The sequence below is a fragment of the Tupaia chinensis genome, unplaced genomic scaffold (genome assembly GCF_000334495.1).
Source record: "Tupaia chinensis unplaced genomic scaffold, TupChi_1.0 Scaffold142100_1, whole genome shotgun sequence".
Lineage (NCBI taxonomy): Eukaryota > Metazoa > Chordata > Mammalia > Scandentia > Tupaiidae > Tupaia > Tupaia belangeri.
In genome coordinates, this window is record NW_006201951.1 from 121,468 (window position 1) to 145,574 (window position 24,107).

Below are 24,107 nucleotides of genomic sequence, written 5' to 3' on the forward strand. Positions count from 1 at the left end.
CCGGCCGCGCCCGCCTCGCACCCCCCGGGGGCCCGCGTCCTCCTTGCTGCAGCTGCGGCGTGGTCGCGCCCGCTCCTCCCGGGCCACCTGCCCTCCACTCTCTGCCTTCGGGGCGTCTGCGCCATCCTGGTCCCCTGCCGGGGGGGCTGTGGACAGAGCCCTGTCCTTGTCGCGGTGCCGGTGGTGCCTACGTGGCGGGTCCCCGCCCTCAGTGGCCTCCACGCCCTCAGACCGGGCCTTGGGCCCCGTGGAAGCCCGTGGGCCATCCCGACCCGGCTCCACCTCCAGGGGCCGGTCCAAGTGCGTCTTCATGTCCGGCCGCAGGTGGCGCGAGGTAGCGTAGTGCAGCCTCTCCTCGGGGTCCATCTCACTGTACAGCGCCTCGCAGCTGGCCCGGAGGTTCTGCAGCCGCAACTGACTGGCCCGCTGCTCCCACACCGAGCGCGCCTTGGCTGAGTTCTGCTGCCTGCTGTAGAGAGACTGGAGTGAGCCCCTGGGCGCACCTGCCCACCTGTGTACCTCCAGGGAAGCCGGATGGAGACAGGCGATGGAGGGGTACGGGAGGGCTAGGGGTGCTGCGGAGCACTCGAGCCCTTCAAGATGATGCCAAGCTCTGGTGAGAATACCTGGGGGGCACGCTCAGCACCCCACAGTCAGGAAGACAGAGGGGCTCCAGGCCACTCTCCAGCAGGGGCAGGATGGCCTGAGGCCAAGGGTGAAGGGCTGTGGGAGCCGGGCACCAGGGCAAGGCCAGGAAGGCCAGAGTTGGGAGAGGAGAGGGCAGGGCTGATGGAGAAGTGGGAGTCCAGGAGCACCCTGCAGCCTCCCTTGGGAACAGGGCCTGCCCCAGCCTGCGCAGAGCGACCCAGGGCCGACACGTGGTGCAGCACCTCCTCCCAGGGGGACAGCCACCAGCTACAGAAGGCTGTCTGCAAGACAGCCCAAGAACAGGTGCTGACAGAGCAGTGGCCAAGGGGCATCCAGCCCTTCCAGGAGGGAGCAGAGCCTCACCCACTCCTGAACACAAGGTCCTGGCTAGGCAGCTACCATCTGGCCCAAGGAGCAGGAATCCCGGCAGGTCTGGGCTGGCAGTACCCCTCTCCACGCTAAACAATGTTCTCTCCTGACCCCCTGGATCCCCCTCCTCCCCTGGGAGCAGAGCCTTCCAGCAGAGCCTTTCCCTGGGTGGCCAGTGGTCCAGGCTCCTTGCACTGCATAGACCACCAAAGGCCTTGGCCCACCCCTGGTCCATGGACCCAGGAACCTCCTTTACTCACACGCCACACCTGGGGCCCCACCGCCCGTGTGTGGGAAGCCCTTTGCATTCTGGGCTCTCTGCGGGATCTGCCAGAGCAGGCAACCCGAGCCCCACCTTCCCCAAGCAGAAGCCTCTTCCGAGGCCAGCCCGCACTTCCACCTCTGTGGTCTTGATAACCCTGGCAATGGCCATGGCGTCTCCCCTCACCCCTGCTGATGGAGCTTGGCTCAGAGCCCACCTCATCCAGCCTTCAAACCACCGTGAGAACCAGGTGCTACTCTTGTCCCCATTCAGCTGAAGATACGGAGACTAGAGAGCATCATGACTTTCCACTGCGGGAGCCAGGATCTGATGCGTGCGGGCCAGGAGCACGTGTGCAGCTCCAGGAAGACGCATGGCCACACGAGGGGTGCAGCTGCAGCTTGCCCAGGCCTCGGGCCCAGGCCGGCCACCAGCTCCAGGCTGGGCCAACCTGCGGAGGCAGACGGCCGAGCGTGGGGAAGTCCTGCCCCTGCAGTCAGTCCTCCCAAGGTGGTGCGAGTACGAACCCGGTCCCTCTGTGCAGGTCCAGGCTCCTGTGGGGGCCACCACCCAGGTCGCACCTCGCAAGTGTGGAAGCAGGAGTGTGAGGCCTGTGCCCGGGACCAGGGCAGACAGCCAGGCAATATAGGGGCCATCTGCTGGCTGTGGCCTCACTGCCACGCCAGGCCCTGACCCTCTGATGCATCGAAGCCATGCTGTGCCCACCCCCAAGGGATGTCTGCCACAGACTCATGGGGCCCTGCCCACTCCCAGCAGGGACGAAAACAAGGTCCAGATCTCAACAATGCTGAAGAGCAAGATGGAAGACAGGAGTGCCCCCAGCACAGGAGGCCTGAGGGCTGGCGGCCCGTGGCTGCCCAGGCCTCTCCATAGGTCCAGAGTCCACCACAGGGCAGCAGGGAGTGGGCCCACTCAGGTGAGCGAGTCCTGAAGCCCGGCAACATGGCTCCCATCAGCGTGGACAATGGGGGCACTGCAACTGTGGCCAGGGCCAATGTGTGCAGCGTGGACGGGTATGCAGCGTGGACGGGCGGGCAGCATGGATGGGCATGCAATGTAGATGGGCGTGCAGCGTGGACAGACGAGGGCTGTACAGCCCTCCACAGGCCCTCGGGTGCGTGCGGCGTGGACGGGCCTGCAGTATGGACAGAGATGGGCTGCACGGCCTTCCACCGACCCTGGAACGCGTGCAGTGTGGACGGGCATGGGCTGCACAGCTCTCCACAGGCCCTAGGATACATGCAGTGTGGACAGGCATGCGGTGTGGGTAGGGACGGGCTGCATAGCTCTCCACAGGCCCTCGGGTGTGTGCGGTGTAGACAGGTGTGCAGTGTGGGTAGGGATGGGCTGCACAGCCCTCCACAGACCCTGGGATGCATGCAGTGTGGACGGGTGTGTGGTGCGGACGGGGATGAGCTGCACAGCTCTCCATAGGCCCTAGGATGTGTGCGGTGTGGACGGGCATGCAGTGTAGACGGGCAAAGGCTGCACAGCCCTCCACAGGCCCTCAGGTGCAGCTCTTCCTCCCCAGATCCACCTCAACCACACAGCGGCAGGCTGTCCTCCAGACCCAAGGGGGTGACTGGACAGGCAGGCTCCCTGCAGACCACCAGGCAGGGCAGGGCACGGCAGCCTGTACAGGGGCCAACCCATGCCTGCGCCAAGTGCTCCACCAGGCCCTAAACTCCCCAGAGAGGGGTGCCTGCCGCCACTCCACCAGGACCCTGGCTTCCTCCCTGGATGCACCCCCAAGTCTCCAACTCTCTTCTTGCTGGAGTCCGAGTAGACTTACAGGGCCCTGCGCCCGTGGCCAGGCTGGGCTCTCCCCGCATCCTCCCCACCACACTCACAAGCAGCTCGCCCTCCTGAGAGCATGGGTTGGCGGTCCCCAACCTTAGCACAGGGTGCAGGCAGCCTCCATCCAGCACCACCCTACCTCAAGGGCTCTTAAGAGACCACATGGCTCTGAGGCATCACAGCCGGGCTTGTAGGCACCACCCAGCGGGGCCAGCGAAGATGGCCCAGCCCCTCAGCCCAGGCGCTGGGACGACAGCAAGACTCAGAAAGAGGCCGTGGGGACTTGGGGCAGCAATGGCCCCATCACTGCTTAGACACGAAGCAGCCTGGGTGTGACCCCACCAGGGCTCGTTCCTGTGTCTCAGGCCACTGTAGGCATTAGTCACATGGGATCCAGCACACTTCGGAGGCATCAGAGCCGGTGGGAAGACAGCCCAGCACCATGCTGGCTGCGGCGGGTGGGGGGATGGGGCAGGGCCATGGCACCCTCACCATCACTAGGGGCAGAGGGCAGCTGGAGAGGAATCCCACGGAGACCAGCAGCTCCTGGGAGGGGCTGCCTGAGAAGAACCGAGGCAGGCCTGGCCAGCTCACGCGGGGGCCCACCCTGGACTCTGCCTTGGGCTCTGTCTCCTCTACCACCCACTGCAACTGAGGGCAGGCCTGCTCTCAGAGTGGAGTTGCCGCCAGCACAGTGGATGAGCCTCGTGCATGGGGAGCTTGATCCCATACAGCCCACCACGGTTCAGATCTCAGCCCTGGTGGCTTAAAAAACACGCCAGGCAGGTGTGTGTGCTCCAAATCCTGATGGAACGGAGAAAGGGAAGAGAAAAGATTGTGGTGTGCTTTCTCTCTCTCTCTGTTAATTAATAAAAATTTAAAGAAGAAAACATTGGAGGCCAGCAAATAGTATAGAGGTTAAGGCACCAGGCTCCCACATGGCTGACCGCGTTTGGGTTCTGGGCCCTGTGGCTTGCTTTCTCATGTTCCCCCTCTCTCTAATGAGCTCACATACCCTATAGCAAATTTAAAAATAATAATGATGATAATAAAATTAAATAAATAATTATTCTAAAATAAAAAGTTCTTCTTAAGAATGATAAGCACATTCCCTCCCAGGCGGGATGGCCCCTGCCATCCCTGCTCACAGGCCCTGGCTTCACAGGAACTGCAGCGCCCAGTCCACTCAGAAGCAGACACACTGAGACACCAGAGTGACCACACGTGGACGCACAACAGACGACACACCAGGAGTGAGGAGGGGGGCTGAGCTCAGAGCAGTCCAGGCCTGCGAGAAGGATGGGGTGTCAGAAGCGAGCCCCCATTCCTGGTCCAGGCCCAGGAGGTTTGCCTGGGACTGCCCCAGGATGGGAATGACTCGAGGGAAAGCAGTGGAGTGGAGGGGAGGTATTCGCATGTAGCCGTCATGAAGCCATGGGTGGGTATATTGTAGCAGAGCAACTCACGGTGAGTTTACGCTGGAGACAGATGAGCTGCGAGATACAGTACCTCGAGTTTGCTTTACAAAACTGCACATGCAAGAAACAAGACAAAACAGAAGTGAGAAACCAGAAAGTTCTCGAAGACACCAGAGACACGTGGGCTGTGTCAGTGCGGGCACGGGCGTGGGCTGCCGTGTGCCTCTGGGCTGCAGGCCAGGGACACTCTGGCCAGATGGGCACTGGCCAAGGCCTCAAGGTGGAAGCTGAGAACCAGCTCTGTGAGTGCAGAAGACGGGGCTCGGGGCCGCAGCAGCGCACAGCGCACAGCGCACAGACCTGCTGCCCTCCTGGTCGAACATGCTGGCTCCACCTCCCTACAGCCTGCCAGACCCCCACCATAGGTCTAGGTAGGCTGGCCATGCGGCTCCTAGCCTTCCAGGTGGGCAGAGCTGGGAACAGGGGCAGGGTGCCCTTACCTGTGGTCCCGCCAGACCCACTGCCTTCCTGGGGCACCCGCTCTGCCCAGCCCCACCCTGGCTCCCCAAGCTCCAATCCCAGGGCTTCACACTCAACACCTCTTAAGAATGATGGGCACACCATTCTTAATGACGACCCCAGTCGTCCCCCGTGTCTGTCTGGAAGCCTTTCCAAAGCCAAAGAAAGAAATCAAAGTTCTCTCCACAGCCAGCTCCCTTCACGTCCCCTGCCATGTCAGCTCCTCCTCAGGGCTAAGGCCTTGGAAACCCGTGTGAGAGCTCACAGCAGCTCATCCGCCACAGCCCAGTGCACAGGGCATGCGTGTGCGAGAGCATGAGTCTGAGTGTGAGCATGAGTGCCTATACCAGTTGGAGTCGAAGGAGGGCTACACAGCAGCAGGAGGGAACCCAAGGCCCAGGACACTCAGTGTCCCACAGACTCCTAAGGACACGCAGTACCCTCTGAGCGGGGACCGCCGGCAGCTCTTGGACATGGGACACAGGTCCTCTCACTCCTGAGCACCACATGGCACGTCCCGCCTGCTCCATTCTGCAAAGCCCCACATAGCTGTGGGGATCGGGACAGGGCAAGGGGCCATGGAGGCTGGCTCAGCAGCTCAGGCCTCAGGGAAAGGGCAGGCACTGCCCTCCTACCCGGAGGACAGGGAACAGTGAGGGGAGGGGGAATGAGACAGAGACAGAGGACAGGGCCAGCTCCGGTGACACAGATGAGAAACAGCAGCTGCCCAGGAGCACCCACCCACACCAGGGCAGACCAGCCTGGCGTGGGGTGGCATCCTCCTCCCCTCCCCAGGACTCACAGGGTCTCTTGTGACCTCCACGTCTGACAGAAATGTGCTGAAGACACACAGAGGACAAAGGCCTGAAGCCCCCTTGCAGGCCGAGCCTGCAGGACCACAGCCGACGGAGGCCAATATCGGACACAGCCCTTCTCCAGCAGGACGGATCTAGGCCCCAGCCAGGGCAGAGGGCACTGACAGGCTCAGGAGAAACGGGCCTCCCCAGCACCCGCCAAGGCGGCTGTGCCCGGCTCAGGCCTCTCACACCCTCGAGGAAGAGACAGCCAGGCAGAAGCAGGGACCAAGGGTGAATGCTCACCTCCAGGATTCAGAGGACACCGAGGCTAGGCAGGAACACTGAGCCCACGTGAAGCTGCATGGCAGCCTCGCTCTCTGCCCAGGCCCCCTCCCACAGCAACCTGGGACCAGTGACCAGATCACCAGACTGCAGAACCAAAGGGTGGGTCACTGGACTGTCCAGACGCAAAATCACACAGCAGCAACACCGACGGCTGCAGAGCCCTGTCCGGCCTGCGCTCTCCTGCAGCCCCCACCCCACCCAGGGCCCCTGGGCTGCGACCTCTCTGGCTGCTTCTCCTCCAAAGTCTGGCATGTCCTACTCGGCTCAGAGACAAGCCCTCTGCAAACACCAGCTCCCTGGTAAGCTCCAGGCAGGACCAGGCCACTATGGGCACTCACGTGCACACATTCACGCAACACACACACACATGCTCATAAGGCACACACTCTAACACACTCACATGGCATGCCCTAACACGTGTACACACACAGCACATGCACACATATTCGCATAGCACATGCGTGCCCACAGCACTCTGACATGTGCACTCACATAGCACACTAACACACACTCACGTAGCACACATATTCACATAGCACACACACACTCACAGCACTCTAACACATGCACAATCACGTAGCACATGCACACATATTCACATAGCACACTCTAACACACTCGCGTAGCACACATATTCACGTAACACACACATGGCACTCTATCACGTGCACAATCACATAGCACACATATTCACATAGCACAAGCGTGCCCACAGCACTCTAACACGTGCACTCACGTAGCACACACACACATGTTCACACAGCACATTCTAACACACATACACACTCACATAGCACACATATTCACATAGCACATGCACACGCTCATGGCACTCTAACATGTGCACACACTGATGTAGCACACACACATGCTCATACAGCACACACTAACATGCACACAAACATGCTCACATAGCACACATATTCGCATAGCACATGCACATACATGCTCACAGCACTCTAATATGGGCACACTAATGCAGCACATACACATGCTCACAGCACTCTAACACATGCACACACTAATGTAGCACATGCACACACATGCTCAGACAGCACATACTAACATGCACACAAACACACTCACATAGCACACATATTCACAAAGCACACACGTGCCATAGCATACACTATAACACGTGCACACAAACATACCCACATAGCACGTGCACACACATGCTCACATAGCACACCCATACATGCACACTTACATAGCACATATGTGTGTGCACACTCACAAGTACACATGCACGCACCAATCATAGTCTCTCATTACATGCCTGGCACACTCATCCACATGCTAACATATGTGCTCAGTAGTGCAGACATATATGTCATCACATACATGCCCATGGCTGTCCCCAGTGTGTGGTGACAGCGCTCAGAGGGGGAGGCTGGCCAGGGACACAGCCAGCAGCCCCGAGTGGCCTGGCCCAGGAGTAAACTCCCAGGAGACACTGTTTGTGTCCACCAGGACCAGGCCAAGGGCTCTGCCCTGTGCCCAAGGCTCCTCCAAGCCCAGGGGCCTGTGTTTTCCCCACAGAAATGGCCCCGCCATGCCCGTTCTCGCCTGTCCCAGCCCAAACGCGCAGATGCAATTGGGAACGGCGCTGAGTCTCCTGGGCTGCCAAGGGACATTCAGATTTCTTAGCTCACATAACCCATTCCTAGAAAGCTGTGCATAAAATCAACATGTTGGGAGCCAACAGGTGGGGCGGGGGGTTAGGGTGCTGGATCCCACACAACTGACACCAGGTTCAAGTCTCAGACTTGGTGGAAAGTAGACAGGATTGCAGCCTGACCATCCCCCATGGGGAGGGCTTGCTCCACAGCCTCGCTCTCACTCCTCCCTCTCTCCTGGGCGAGCACACTCTCAGCAAAAATGCTCTTTAAAAATCAGTATGTTGGCTCCTCACCCCATGCCATGACCGAGGACGGCCTGGAGCCTCCCTGGCCTGCCCAGGAGTAAACACTGGGTCTGGTCCTGCCCACAGTGTGAGGGCTCACCTGACTGACTGCACCCCACCTGGCAATGGCCAGCAGGAAGCCACGTCGAGGCCTGTGACCTTGCAAGCCTCGCCATGGTGAGCTGCCCCCAGGAAGACTCCGGCAAAGGGTGCCCTGGGCCCAGCCCCACGGCACCCATGGCCCTCTTCCAGGACCCTTACGCAGCAATGGAGATGTTCGCGGCAGACATGGGGCTGACTTCCGCCACTTCCTTGGCCTTCTGCAGAGCCAGCTTCTGATTGGCCGCTTCTTCCATCTCTTCTTCATCCTGTTGGGCACACAGGCATGTCCAGGTCCCCCTTGGAATGCCGTGGCTCCCCAGAGCCTGTGTGTCCCTCCTGCTCTTGGTACCAGGAGGTCCACACTGACCCAGCTCTGAGAGCCCAGCCCACACCAGCTCTCTGGTCCCTAAAGGGCCTCTCCGTCTGAGGTGCTGGCTCAGAGGTGACACCCAGGGTTGCTCTCTGGCCCCACATACGTGCCTGCACCCCGAACCACCCCTGGTGCCCTGCTGCTGACGGGCACTGCTGCTGGTTGTGCCATAGACCCTTGGACTTGGCCAACAAGACACAAACCTGTTCTTCCTTACGTCCCACCGGCCCTTGCAGGAGCACCCATCACACCTGAACAAAGCCAGACTCTCCCGAGGTCATGAAAGGGCACAGGATGGACTGCGCAGGACTGCGTCCTGGCCAGGGCTGCGGTCAGCAGGGCCACATGCCACCTTCACACTTTCCCTTCTGGACCAGCAGATGGCACCTGTACCCAGCTCCTCCTGAGGCTATAAGAAGCCCTGGCCGGTCTCCTGCACCTGGATGGACGCTGTGAATGCCCGGTCGTGGGCTCCACTACTCTGGCACATCCACGTGTGTGCAGACACCAATAGGAGGGGATGGACGCCAGGACCCTGCGTCACTGAGTAAAGCCAACACACTCCCCTCCCGGGTCCTGGGTGACAGCTCCAGGTGACAGGCGAGGCCACGGGCAGCAGAACCAAAGGAACTAAGACCTTCGCACTGTCCCTCTGACTCCGGAGCCACTCCTCAAGCCCAGCCTACTGGCTCTGCTCGGGTCAGGCATTCCCACAGTCCCCAAAGGCTCTTGGGTATGCTGTCAGGAGCACAAAGGGGCAAAAAACGAACCCTCCTGCAAGTCCCTCCACCACCAGGACAGCGCCAAGATCCACCACGGCAGCCTGCTCGGTCCTCCCTGAGACCTGGCCACCAGCTCTGCAGACCTGGCAGCAGCGGCTTTGGAGCTCCAGGGAGTTCTCTAAAAGAGGGGTCCCCAAACCCTGGCTGTGGAACAGTGCCAGTGTGGGGCCTGTTAGGGACCAGGCCACCAGGCCACATGGGGCAGGGGTGGGGGCAGGGTAGGGAGCAAGGCCATGTCTCACATGCCGGGTTCCCCCGTTGGGGCAGCAGTTGTCCTGGCCTGGCCTGGAGCTTGAACCCCATTGTTACGTGACGGGCTCATTGCATGTCGCAGCGTGCTAATGGTGGTCACGGGTATATGGTAGAGGTGGGGCACCTGGGCCACTCCAGGAACAGCCACACCCACCCCAATCCATGGAGGACTGTCTCCCACAAGGCCTTCCCTGGCACGGGGAAGGGTGGGGACCACTGTTCGAAAGGCCACATTCAGGTTGAATTGATTCCCACTTCGAAAAACAAACAGGTTTGTGGGAGTCCTCCGCCGCCTGCAGTGGGCACCCTGAAACCGTCTCCCTCAGTCCGGAGCAGGGGAGGGGTTGAGCAGGCTCAGGGGCGTGCACGGGTGCAGCGTGCAGACCCTGCTCAGGGACAGGGGCATGCACAGCCACACATAAGACTGCATGCACCAACACGCCTGGCAGAGCACGGCACGGGACACTCCCAGCGTGCTGTGCTGGACAAGGCGGCGCCCCCTGCCTGGGCAGCGCTGGGCTGACAGGCAGCGGAGGCTGCGAGGGCGCAGCCTGAGCGTCCAGGGCTGCAGGAGGCAAGCCAGGTGTGGCCTGTTACTGTGGGGAGACGCCTGTAACTGTCCCCGAGCCGGGGCAGGGACAGGGTGAGTGCTGAGCAGCACATGCCGGGCACTGCCCAGGGAAGCGCTGCCCTGCTGTGGCCGACCCCTCTGTCCAGGACCCTGAGGAGACGCCCATGGCCAGTGGTCACACGGTACACGCGCCTGGTGCCTGAGCCTGTGAGCAACTCCACAGCCCCGTCCGGAGCACTGGGGACTGACTTGGCCCCTCCCTGCTCGTAGGTCCGACGGTGCCCGCCTACCTTGGTCAGTTCCTGGGCGTTGGCGAGGTTGTCCACAGCAATGGCCAGAAAGACATTCAGCAGAGTGTCTGGGGTCCAGCTAAGGGTGGAGCCTGCTGCCCGTCCACCACCCCCAGATCCCACCAGCCTCCACCTTCTCCCCTCAGGCCCCCACATCCCTAGGCCCGGAGCCCAGACACCAGTGCCCCCGCCCGGTCCCTCCAGGACTCGACCCCTGTGACTGGCCTCCCTCGAAGCCCAGGAGCCAGCACTCGGGCTCACTTTCCAGAGCAGAGCTCGGAGGCTGTGCTGGGCCAACGCCCTGCACACGTTCACACGTCTCCATTTCTGGCCAGCAAACTAACCCTCCTGACCAACGTCTCCTGCTTCCACAGGCTCCATAAGGGCCCTGTGTGCAGAGCCACCTCAGGCTGCCCGTGAACGCTCCCAGCCAGGGCAGCACATGTGGGCCCGCACGCTCCCTTCCTGTTCCGACAGGAAGTCCTGGGGCCCCACCCTTGCAGAGCTCACCTCCAGGCAGCAGGAAGCTGAGGGAGCTCCTCTACGAGGGCTGTTCCAGCAGGGGAGGGCTGTTTTGCTTTACTTGTTTATTGGGTTCTTCCTAACACTCAGTGCCAAAGCTCGCTCTCAGCCAAATCGGAGAGAGGGAAACCTGCAGCCTGGCCTTGGCCCCCACCTTCCCACAAGGCTCCAAGCCTGCTCAGCGCCTTGCTGCCCCTCCGGACCACAGTCTACCCCACCACCAGGTACCCCAAATGCAGCTCACGCTTCCTCAGCCTGAACCCCATCCGCTGCCTGGCCACACACCCTCCTGGAGGGAGCCAGGCATGGCCATCAGGAAAGAGCTGCCACTGGCCACCCAGGCCCGAGCCCATGGGAGGATACAGTTTCCAAACAGCGTCAAGACGATGAAGTAGAAGGACGAGAACATGCCTTTGCTGACGCCACCTTGCGACTCGATCCCGTGGTACATGACCGCGTTCCAGTCCTCTCCTGTCAGGATCTGCCGGGAGAGGGGGTCAAGGCACGCCAGTTGCTCCTCCCCACAAATGGCTCACATGCATACGCGTGCTGGGGCAAGGCAGGGCACAAGCACACCCCAGAAGCCCTGGGCACACCCCATCCACACACGCGTGCAGATCTTGAGACAATGGTGCTTTCGAAGGTCTGGGCAGCCCAGGTGCCCTCAGGACATCTGGCACACGGCCGCTGAGTGAGCCCAGGTCCTAAAGGACAGCTTGCCCCGGCCGCCCACCAGACACAGGAAGGAGCCCAAGTGAGGGCGAGGCAGGTGGGCGCAGGGAGGGGCAGTTGGGGAGCTGAGGTAAAGGGGCTGCACGCCCAAGGACATGAGATGGGAGAAGGCCTCCGCTCTGCGAGGCTGGACTGTCCGTAAATCACGCTTCTCCTAAATACTAGCGGAGAGACTAACAACCACCCCGCGTCCACCCCAGAAGGCAAAGAGCCGACCTGTGTCGCTGTGCACTGGCCCTGCTGCCACAGCCACTCCCTACGGGCAGCCCTAAACGGTCAGGGCTGCAGCCAGGCATTCCGGTCGCCTGCACCCCCTGCAGACACCCCTGCACCAAACATGCACAGGGCACGTGCTGTTCGACGTGCTGCTCTCCTCAGCCCAGCGCTGAAGTCTCCGCACACGCCTGCTCTGCCCTGGAGTAACCGCGGCAGCATCTGCTCCCCTTTCCGTCCAGACAGGGTGTCCACCTGCTGTCTCCTGGCGCACACACGGAACTCCAGGAGGCAGCTGCTCCCCTGGGTGGCTCCCCTCTCCTCACCAGAGGTGTGGGGTGGCTTGCCCTCACACCACACTGGGCACCTCACACCCATCACTACTTCAGACGAGAGTCAAAAGGGCCAGAGTGAGGTCAGACAGGCCTGCTGCCCTGGTGTCTGCAGAGGAAGACGCTCCCTCATCCCACCCCTTGGCCATATTGATGACCCAAGTTTTCCCTGATGTGTGAGACCTCTGTGTAACTCGTACCCCAGCCCTGCCCCAGTACCTCCTGTCTCTTGTACCCCAGCCCTGTCTGCAAAACCTACTGCATCTTGGGACCAGCAGCTGAAGAAATGGCTATGTCGCTGGACTCCCATGTAGTCGACCATGGTTCGAGTCCCAGACCCGGTGGCTTAAACTCACGCCGGGTGCATGTGCGTGCATGCCCAAGATCCCGAGAGGAGAATGGAGGAGAAGGGACTGCAGTGTGGCCATCCCCCTGGAGGGTGATTTCTCGCTTTCTGTCTCTCTGTCTCTCTCTTTCTGGCGAGCGCACGCACCCTATAGCAAAAACCTCTCCAAAAAAAGAAAAAAAAACCTATTGCATCTTGTACACCTTAGCCCTCTCTGCAGTATCTGAGAGATCTATAGCCTTCTCTTTGCTCTTCTAGTATTTTCATATTGTAAAGCTTATCGTATTCCAGCGTATAGGTGTTTTCCTTTAGGGTTTCTGTTTTTTGCCCCTTATTTAAGAATTCCTCTCCAACCCGAGGCCATAAAGATGCCCTATGTTTTCTCTGAATCATTTTAAAACCTGATTTTCCACATTTAGGCTCCCTGGTAACTGGAGTCCTGTGTGGTGTGGGGACAGCGATCTAATTTTTTTTTTTTTTATAGGCACCTTTGCTCACCAGAGACGGGGAGAAGGTGAGAAATCACTCACCGGGGGAATGGGGTGACCACATCAAAACCTCTCCACTCTCCTCTTAGAATTCTGGACATGCTTGTACACATGCCCAGCACCCTTCTCAAGTTGCTGAGTCTGGGGGTCGAACTGCGTAATCGGCCGTGTGGGGTCCAGTGCTTTGACCACCATGCCACCTGCTGGCCCCAATGGTTATAACCTTGTACTATTTTCTATGATATGCTTGTTAGAGTGTCTTAAATTACAACTTTTTTTTTTTTTTTGGAGAGATTTTTACTGTAGGGCGCGTGCGCTCACCAGACAGACAGAGAGAGACATAGAGACAGAAAGCGAGAAATCACCCCCCAGGGGGGATGGTCACGCCGCAATCCCTTCTCCTCCATTCTCCTCTCGGGATCCTGGGCACGCACGCACACGCGTCCGGCGTGAGTTTTAAGCCACCGGGTCCGGTACACAAACCGCGGTCGACTACGTGGGAGTCCAGCGACACAGCCATTACGCTAACTGCTGGTTCCCAGCTTTTTATTTTTAAAGAGGTGTTTGCCTTTAGGGCACATGCTCTTACCAGAGAAGGAGAGATACAGAGACAGAGACAGTGAGAGGGAAAGTAAGAAATCACCCTGCGGTCTGGCCACACCGCAATCCCTTCACCCTCTTCCTGGGATCTTGGGCATGCACGCACACACTCGAGCTAACCAGGTCCAGGACTTGAACCGCAGCCCACCACGTGGGAGTCCAGTGACATAACCCTTCACCATCTGCCAGCTCCAGCTTACTGAAATTTAATTCACACGTCATATAATTTACTCATTTAAAGGGTAGATTCAGTAGATTTTGGCATGTCACAAGTACATGCCACTGACAGCACCATTTCAGAGCCTCTTCATCCCCCCAGAAAGGAAATTCAGTATCGGCTGCCCTGCCCACAGGTTTCTGGCAGACACTCTTTAGCAGAGGAAAAAGCTAAGTTCTATCAATTTAGCATGATACTAGGTCTCCAGGAGAGTCAGGGTTATTTTATCTATGCAAAAATGCAGCATGACTTTCCTGACAGCTCAATAGCACAACTTACAGTTGACATGTTTGGGGGCCAGCAGGGAGTGTGGCAGTTAAGGTGGCTGGATATCCATGTAACTAACCACGGTTCAAATCCCAGACCTGGCAGATTAAAGTCATGCTAGGTGTGTGAGTGCCAAGATCCAGAGAGCAGAATGGAAAAGGAATTGCAGTGTGGCCTCCCCGGGTGACGTCTCACTTTCCCTCTCAGTGCCTCTTTCTCCATCAAGTACATGCATCCTATGGCAAAAACCTAAAAACAAAAAAGTTGGTATGTGTCATTTTTCTGCATCTGCTAACATGGCTTCTTCTTTTTTACAGAGAGATTTTTGGTTTAGGGCATGTGCACTCACCAGAGAGAGAAAGCGAGAAATCACCCCCCAGGAAGGATGGTCAAGCCTCAACCCCTTCTCTTCCATTCTCATCTCGGAATTTTGGGCACGCACGCACACGTGCCCAGTGCGAGTTTTAAGCTGCCGGGTTTGGGACTGGAATCACAGTTGACCATTTATACCACTGCTGGTCTCAACTTTTTCTTTTTTTAAGGTTTTTTTATCATAGGGCAGGTGGGCTCACCAGGGAGACAGAGAGACAAGGGAAAGTGAAAAAATCATCCCCCTCCCCCGGGGGATGGCCACACTGGGATCCCTTTCCTCCATTCTCCTCTGGGATTTTGGGCATGCACACACATGTGCCTGGTGTGAGTTTCAGGTCACTAGGTCAGAGTCCAACCCACAGTCAGCCACGTGAGCTCCGTTACCTTAACCACCACGGCACCTGCTGGCCCAGACACGGTGGGTCTTCCTACTAACCCACAGAAATAAGTAATCGCTTTGACAGATTAGTACATTACTGGGATGTACAGTCTAGCTGTAAAACTTTTTAGACAAAGTTGACCTTGACTTCTGCATATTTCATTTGGATTATTTTCTTCTACTTTCACGGAGTATTATCGTAAGTGTGTTGCGGTGCTCAGGAATAGTCAGCTCAAGGTCATGATGGAACAGCACAGACCATGACCGGCTGGCTGCAGCTGGCACCAGTCTCCACTGTCCTGAGGGGCTCAGTGCTGCTGGCGTACCGGCCTCATGAATGGTCCGCAACAATTACTAACTGCTCTTCGAAGGCTCAGTACAAGCCCACAGGATCTGACCAGTCTGGGGGCAGAGGGCAAAGACAGGAAGATAGTCTTGACTACCGATTCAATTTCTTTTTTCTTTTTTTTTTTTTGGCGAGGTTTCTGCTGTGGGGTGCGTGCACTCGCCAGAAAGACAGAGAGAGACAGAGAGAGTGAGACAGAAAGAGAGAAACCATCCCCCAGGGGGGGTGGCCACGCCGTAATCCCTTCTCCTCCATTCTCCTCTCAGGATCCTGGGCACACACGCACATGCGCCCGGTGTGAGTTTATCTGGGTGTTTCAACCACAGTCAACCACATGGGAGTCCAGCAACATAGCCGTTACACTAACTGCTGGTCCTCCGATTCAATTTCTTAAATAGTTATGAGGTTTCTTCATTCTTCTTGACCCAACTTAATTTATGTTTTCCTGTAAAATGATTGTTTCATCTCAGTTTTTAAATCCATTGGCATAATAGTCACTGAGAATTAAAAAAGAAAAAAACCTTTTTCTATAGTTATGATTCTCTGATTTTTTTTTAATGTATGTGTAGGTATTTTTCTTGATCAGTCTTGATATAAGACTATTTGCTTCAGAGGGCCAGCAAGTAGCATGCTAGTTAAGGTACAGGACTCCCACATGGCTGACTGCAGTTCAAATCTTGGACCTGGTGACTTGCTTTCTCTCTCTCTCTCTCATCTGGTCAAATTAAAAAATATTAACAAAATTGAATAATTTTTTAAAAAGACTATCTGTTTTAGGGCCAGCAGGTGGTGTGGTAGTTGAAGGCACTGGATTCCCATATGGCTTGAAGCTCTTGCAGTATGCATGTGTTTGCATGCAAAGTCCCAAGAGAAGAGTGGAGGAGAAGGGGCTGCAGGACAGCCAACCTCCTGGGGAGGTGACTTTCACTTCCCTTCTCATTGTCTCTGCCTCCCATGAGCACACATGCCCTATGGAAAAAATATAAAAAACAAACAAACAAAAACTTATCTGCTTCATTCTTAAGAACAAGCTTTGTTACACTGGTATTCGAGTTTTCTGATTCACGAATGTCTGCTCCCAGCATTATTTTCTGCTTTCATCGTTGTTTTTTAGATGTTAAGATAAGCCCTTATTTGCATTTTGATAATTCCATTTAATATTAGAAATTTACCTCTAAGTATTGCTTCCATTTAACCCCAAAAGTTCTGTTTGTTTGTGTTTTTAAGAAAGATTTTTGCTATAGGATGTGCGCACTTGCTGGAGAGACAGAGAGACAGAAAGTGAGAAATCACCCCCTGTGGGAGGGTAGGCCATGCCACAACCCCGTCTCCTCCATTCTCCTCTCAAGATTTGGGCATCCACGCACACAAGCTTGGCGTGAGTTTAAGCCACCGGGTCCGGGACTGGAACCACAGTCGACTATGTGAGAGTCCAGGACATAACCTCTACACCATCTGTCGGTCCCTCCCCACAGGTTTTGATACGACTTTAAATAGTTTATAGTGTCCACTGTGACTTCCTCTTTAACCCAATCCTTTAACTTACAAACACGAGGAAGACATTAATGAGACCATTTACTGCAGTGGCGCCAAGAACGTGCTCTGTAGGTAGCAATTATCTACATTGGTAGGCATTTCCTTCCTAGGCGAGCTAGCAAGTGGCCCGTCTCTGGGGTGTTCTCTATGCCCCACGTAATCAAAATTCCAGTTGCTACCTGCGGGCACAGTTCTACATACGGTCAGTCTCACAGTCGAGAGCTCTTCCCCGCCCTCCCTACCTTCGGCAGCTCTGTCAGTGTGGCAGTACACGCCACACTACCCCCGGGGTAGCCATGCCCCGATCTCTTCTCTCGCACTCTCCTCTCCAGATTTTGGACACACACACACATGCCTGGTGTTTTTTTCAAGCTGCCGCCAGGTCCAGGACTCAAACCAAGCAGTCGGCCATGCGGAGTCAGCTGCCTTAACCACCCATGCCAGTGGCTGGCCCATTACTAATCTTTTTTTTACCTTAACTTCTCTTTTGGAGAATATGAGTATTACTGTAACAGCTTCCTTTTTTGTAATTTCTGGCTTATATACAATTGTTTTCTGTTTGTGAGGCACGGTACAGGTTTTCAGAGCATGCATATGGTGCGCAGTATTCAAATCGAGGACAGAGGCACCTTCGCCATCCCCAGCATTCAAAACAACAGCTACTTTGTGCTCGTCCGAAAGCTGCTCTCTCAGCGCATCACTTTGCTGAAGACGTTCACTACTGTGTAGTTTCAAAACCTACTCCGTGTGGAGGCACACGCTTGTCTTTTACCCACCTCTGCCCCTTCTCCCACGCTCCACTCACACCTAGCATCTGTATTTACTAACCACGTTTTTAACTTGCACTAATGAGGATGCTGTTATTAAGAGGGACACAGGGTTTGTCTTTCCCAGCCTGATTTATCTCACTTAGCATGGTGTCTTCCGGGTCCACCCATTTTGCCTCAAACCCCAGGAATTCTTTGTTCTTTGAGTTGAGTAGTGCTCCATCACATGCATTAATAAATTTTCTATACCCATTAAAAAAACAGGTTGCTGGTCGGGCACATAGGTCGATTCCGTGTCTTGGTTATTGTGACTAATACTTCAAAACCACTGACGTGCATCCCTCTCTGACAGCCTGATTCCCTACCCTGACAGTACGTGGTCAGTCGGATTCCTGGGCTGAAAGGTAGCTCTCGTCTTAGATCCTGAAAACCTGCGGTCTCCCACAGCAGTGCACAAGGGCTCTTTCTCCACAGCCTCGTCAACACCTGTTACTGTTTTGTTGATAACAGCCATTCTGACTGGTGTGAGGTTACAACTCATCGTGGGCTTTTTAAAGATCTTATTATCATCATCATTATTATTGCCAGAGAGCACAGAAAGAGAACCCCGAGTGGAGTATGGGGAGTGGTCGTACTGCAACCCTTTCCCTCCATTTCTCTCTGGTCAGAATTTTGAGAATGTGCACACACATGCTGAGAGTGTTCTAGTCAGCAGGCCTGGGATTTGAACTCCAGCCAGCACGTAGAATCCAGCTCTGAGCTACTGTGCTATGGAACTTGTCTTCATCATCATTCTGATTTGCATTTTCCTTATGATTAGTGATGCGGAAAATTCTTTCATATGCTTTTCAGTCGTTTTAAAATATTCTTTTGAGAAGTGTTCGCATCAGTTACCCGTTTTTTAATTGAATAAGATTTTTTTTTTAGTAGGTGGGTTTGTTTGTTTTTTTGTTTGTTTGTTCGTTTTTTGTTCCTTATAAATTCTGGTTAGTAACCCCTTGTCTGAAATACAGCTTGCAAATATTCTCTCCCACCCCGTGAGCCTTCTCCTCCTCAGTACAACCCCTTCTCCTTCACACTCCTCGGGATTTGGGGCATGCATGCATATACACCCCGTGGATTTTCAAGCTACAGGACTGGAAGCACGAAGCTGGCCATGCGGGACCGGACCCAGTGCCTTTATGTCCACCACTGGTCAATGATTACTCCCTTCTGGTTTTGCCTCTGGAATAGTCATCTACATTTTTTTTACGATACTTTCTAGTGTACTTTTCATATGGAGGTCATTCTAGCCTCTTCTCATGAATGGGGGCTTTCTTTTTTATATTTTCTTCCTAAATATTTAGTAGAATTCACATATAAAACTATCTGACTTCGTGGCTTAGGTAGGAGATTTTTTTCTTTTTTTTCTTTTTTTTTTTTAGAGATTTTTGCTATAGGACACGTGCGCTCGCCGGAGAGACAGACTCCTTGGGGGAACGGCCATGCCACAATCCCTTCTCCTCCATTCTCCTCTCCGGATTTTGGGCACGCCACACACATGCTCAGCGTGAGTTTTAAGCCACCGGGTCTGGGACTACGTGGGAGTCCAGATACATAGCCATTACACCATCTGCTGGTCCCAGGAGGGAGACTTCCAATCATTCAGTCTCTGAAACGGGCCAGGGTTCCTATCTCTTCTGGGTTAATGGGACAACCAATGGCGTAACCTCTCAGTCATGCGCTTCACAGACTGTCCCCAACCGACAGGCTTGCAGCAGCCATCCGGGCCGGTAACCCCCTGCTGTGTGACTGGTGTGGCTGCAGCCCACACGTGTGCTTAGTCATAGCTCTCTGGGCTCGGGCTTCTAGGCTGACGCCTCGGTCACTCCCAGGGCCTCCGGCAGCCGCTGCTCAGAAGTCTTGGCCGGTCTTCAGTAGCAATCATCTTTCTTGGGCAGCATTTAGACTTTCTCCTTACCGCAGGGTGTCCAGGTCCAGGAGACCTCTGCTCGTGCTGGTGGCCCTGTGTGCTCCACCACAGCACCCCTGGGAGGGAACCAGCCGCCCTCCTGCTCGGCTGGACGCTGCGTCTCCCGCCTGTGCTGGCCCGGCTCCTCACTGCATGACTTGTCTCCATGCTGGAGCTGGCTCTGCCCCTCCCGGGTCACACCTGGTATAGTCCACCCTTCGTTTTTGAAACTTGAGTAGCTGTGTTTTTCATCTGGAGGGTTTCTACTGAGCTATTCTTCAAGCCCACCTATTCTTCATCCTTAGTTCTAAAACTTTCCCACAGGGGTACGTTTACGGGCTCTCCCTCCCCACTCTGAGCATTGTAGCACAAACAGCTCCATGTCACCTGTGTCTGCCCCGGGGGTGGTCTCGACCCTCTGAGATTCGCCATGAGCCCCTCCCTCCTCACCGGCCTCCTACCCCGTGCCCAGACCCAAGCAGAGGCAGAAACCCCCATGCCGGGTTCTCAGCCTGTGGGAACTGGGTCTGGCCTGGCCACCGTCTGCACTGGTGCTGCCATGGCGCCTCTCGGCCTCCTCCAGTCCAGCGGCCCTCAGCTTGCATCAGCTCCTTAGCAGAGCCAAGGCCTCTCCTTTCCAGGTCCAGAGCAGGCTGAGCCACATGTGCTGTGACACCCACAGGCCTCTCCCCACCACGTGCAGCACCTGGCTGCTTCAGGCCCCTGGCTCCAGCACTATTCATCTACAGTCCGCCACCTACTGAGTGCTCAAACGCATCCAAACCGCCAGTTTGGGAGGGCACGGCCTGCGAACAAACCAAATGTCCAGTGATCGGTAAGAGCAGGGTGGACAGCGGGCTGGCGAGTCCTGCTCTGGAGAACTGGAGGGAGCCAGAGTGACATGAGGTTGGATCAAAGAGGAAGGAGGGATGAGAAACCACGAGGCCTGAAAGGCCCAGGGCAGGAGCTGAGGGGCTGTGGGGCCCCCAGCCAGCACGGCGCGAGTGGTCTGCAGCCGAACTCTCCTCCCCTCACACGTGGGCTCCAGCACCAGCAGCACGGAGGACATGCTGAGCCCCGGCCCTGGCCCAGCAGTCACGGGCCTTTGCCAGCCCAGCCCAGTCAGCTTATCTGCATGTGGTGTCCATGTAGGCCCCACGGACAGGATGCCTGCTCCATCAGGGAGGCTGTTCACGGGCAGACCTTGTAGGGCCAGGGCCCTATGACAGGGAGAGGGCCCGACCGAATGAGTCCTGAAGAGGGGACCCCCAGAGGGCAGAGCCTCCTGCACCCACAGGCCCAATCACAAGAAGCAGGCACAGCTGTGGCTTTCCAAGGAGCCGTGGCAGGCATGTCCTCCAGATACAAGAGAGGGTGGAGGGCCACCAGGGCCTGAGACACGGGAGAGAAGTTCAGAGAGGGCTTCAGGTTTTTTCCCAAAGATCAAAGACATGTCTTTGATTCTCCATGTCTGAGAATCAAGGGATAAGCAGGTGGTCTAAAGCCGGGGCTCCCAGGCAGCTCGTCCTAGGCAGTTGCGTGCTCCTTGGGCCCCATCGCAGCTCCCAGCTTCCCTCTCCAGCCAGGCTGGGCCAGGACTGGAGACCCTCCTTGCTATCTCTGGCCTTGGGGGAGGTTCTGTGGGGAATTCAGCCACTGGGAGAGTGAGGAATGGGGGGTGGGAAACCGGGAGGCTGACTCACACCCACACACACCGGGCGGAGGAGCACTGAGTGCCACGCGCAGCCAGGCCTACCTGGAAGACGGTGAGGATGGCGGCGGGGAAGGTGTCAAAGTTGGTAGTTGGAGTCTCATCTTGAAAGTTGAACCTGAGGAGGACAGGAATTCCTGCACAGGGCCAGCCCCGGCAGGAGCACAGGGATCCGGCACCCCGCCCCACATGTGCATACGGCCCGCGGGGGCTGCCTTCTGGTCTCACCAGCCCGCTGAGGACCTTCGGGAGGGGGGGGTCAAGACAGGCTTGGACAGAGCCGCCCTCAGGAGCCCCGGCCTTGACCCTCCTCCAGCCACTTACTGGCCCCCGAACAGCTGCATGCCCAGCAGAGCGAAGACCACAATGAACAGGAAGAGCAGGAAGAGGAGGCTGATGATGGACTTCATGGAGTTGAGCAGAGACACCACCAGGTTCCGCAGAGAGTTCCAGTACCTGCGGGCCAGGCCAGGTGTGGTGGCACCGTGGGCCACGCTGGCGGGGACACCGACCTCACGCCACCCAGGCTCTGTCAGATAAGCTATGGCTTCGAAGCCTCCTGAACCCTGAGGGCCACACTGTGATGTGAAACTGACACATTTTGCCTTGGCCTTTTCTGCCTGGGACCCCATGGGGACAGCAGAAACGTGTCCACCCTCATGCTCCAAACCTGCTCTGTGTGACTCTCCTCAGCAGAACATGGCCACTGCCCACCAAGTGGCCGTGCTCAGAGCAGCCCTCCATGCCTCCTCCATGCTGGCACCCTGGTGCCTGCGAACGGTCTGGAGACTGACTTTAAAGAGTACTGGAGTTTAGTCCATCTGGAGTCAGGGTCTGAGACACAACTGAAAACATGGTCTTGTCTCTGTCATCACCACCAGGGCCTGGCCGTGAGAGTGGAGGATGCAGGCCAGGCGGGGGCCTGGTAGGGCCAGGCTGACTCAGGTCCGGTCAGGTCACGGCCTCATGGGATGCGGCCTCCTTCCCCCCCAGGGCAGGGCTACAGGGCAGGTGGACAGACTCAGGGCAGGGCCTAATTACTTCTGCGTTCTCTGCTGGCTGTAATGCAGGGAGCTGGGCTGCAGGGAAGATGAGATTGGGAGTTAAGAGGGGATTGGCATAAAATTGTGGATGACGCCAGGCGAGAGCTGCCCCGTGACCACATGTACTCAGGCCAGTTATAAGCCACAAAGGGCCTCCGGACCCCACGAGCTCCTGGGAACAAGCTGACTGCACGCCGGCCCCGCCCGGTCTCCCCAGCACAGGAGCGCGGATAACATACTTGGTGACTTTGAAGATCCTCAGCAGGCGGAGCGCCCGGAGCACACTGATCCCAAAGGAGGTCCCCGGCTTGATGGCAGCCCAGACCACCTCAAAGATGCTCCCCACGATGACCTGCAACAGGGATGCCTCAGCCTCGGGCAAGTGTCCTGCACAGGTGTGCACACACGTGCCATCAATGAACATGGGCACCACCCTGTGGGCACCAGCAAGGTTGCTTCTCCCCGCAGGTGCCCACCTGCCCTGCCTGTAGCTCAGGCACGGCCCTTGCGCTGAGCACACCCAGGGAGGCTGCAGTCCTGGGGGCCTGGCCTTGTCCTCTGCCCCTCTCCTGCTCCAGACACAGCACTGAGCTAGGCCTGCTGGTTTCCTGAGCCACCTTGTCTAAGGCCTCACCTGGGCTTAATCACACTCTGCTTCCTGTGGCCAGCTTGCCACTGCTCCACAACACCAGGTCCACAAACCTTTCACGACCAAGAGCCAGCACACGCCACCAAGGAGAGACGGTGCCACGTCTAGCCTGTCTGTTTTCCTGAGAGTCACCCTGGCACTGTGGACAGGGGACTTCTCAGCAAGGGCAAGACCCCCTCCCAGCTGTTCCCTGGACGGATCTGAGAAGGCCATCCGGTCTGAGAGAAGGCTCAGAAAGGGCAGAGGGCGGGGCTAGAGACAGTGACCCTTCACCACTTCCCCTCTGCACGGGTTAGGGTTACGGTTAGGCTTTTCTGGGACCAAGGTGGCAAAGATACAGAGAGCTGGTCTTCTCTCAGCCACCTAGTAAAACCACTAGTGTCCATGCCACAGAGAACGCCGGCCAACCATGCCTGTCCTGCAGGGTTCAGAATCACTACCCTAACATCAACTGCTGACCCGCAGGCCAGCTGGCAGCCTTAGACCATCCGAGATGGCCCGGCGACTTGTCTGTGACATGAGAGTCACAGACCACACAGAACTGAGGACACCGAGGTGCTCCGACTGCACAGAAGGTGCAGTCAGAGAAGCCCAAGGCAGGCTGGCTTCTCAGCCGAGCTTTGCCTCGGCGGCCCTCCCTAGCCCAGCTCACTCTGCAGAGCTCAGAGCCCTGGACAGCACCTCCACCGGTCACTCAGACACCAGCAGTGCATATCCCAGGCCCCAGCTCAGCTGAGAAGGGCCATGCATGTGCTGCTAGGTCTGGGAGGAAGCCTGCACTGCCCGCCCTGGGCGCCGGCCTGCTCTCCGAGGGGCTACAAAGTGCCTGAGACTCCCTGACCTGCAGGTTGCTGAAAGGCGAGGCGTCCGTCACAGCCTATCAGCCCTCCAGGGACTGTGTCAGCCCAGGCCTCCCCAGGGCCACGGCCCACCTGCACTCCCCTGGGCACAGACGAGGCGCTCCCAGATGAGGCGGCCACGGGGGGCTGCAAGGCCTTCAGATGGTCTGGAGAGGCTGACTCGGGGTCGGAGGTGGGAGCACGCCCCACAGCGGAGCGGCCACGCAGCCCTGTCAGCCCGACTGGCCCCACGGCCTTGAAGCTCCCTGCTTCTGGGGGCCTGGGCTGGGCGGGGTGTGTGGGCAGGGGCTGTGCACACTCAGGCCCGCTGGACCCCAGGCCCCACTC

At 57.2% G+C, this 24,107-nt stretch overlaps 1 protein-coding gene across 1 annotated transcript in view; it reads right to left on the reverse strand.

Moving 5' to 3' along the window:
- The window catches only part of CACNA1B (calcium voltage-gated channel subunit alpha1 B), a 179,472-nt gene that overhangs the window by 95,621 nt on the left and 59,744 nt on the right, over window positions 1-24,107 (reverse strand). Inside the window, exons 13-20 of the mRNA XM_027766260.1 lie at window positions 22,511-22,623; window positions 21,553-21,684; window positions 21,274-21,346; window positions 11,335-11,452; window positions 10,450-10,517; window positions 8,344-8,450; window positions 4,564-4,626; window positions 6-469 (exon numbers count right to left, since the gene is read on the reverse strand). Coding sequence (XP_027622061.1) covers window positions 6-469; window positions 4,564-4,626; window positions 8,344-8,450; window positions 10,450-10,517; window positions 11,335-11,452; window positions 21,274-21,346; window positions 21,553-21,684; window positions 22,511-22,623 — 1,138 coding nt within the window. The remainder of the gene's footprint in view (window positions 1-5; window positions 470-4,563; window positions 4,627-8,343; window positions 8,451-10,449; window positions 10,518-11,334; window positions 11,453-21,273; window positions 21,347-21,552; window positions 21,685-22,510; window positions 22,624-24,107) is intronic.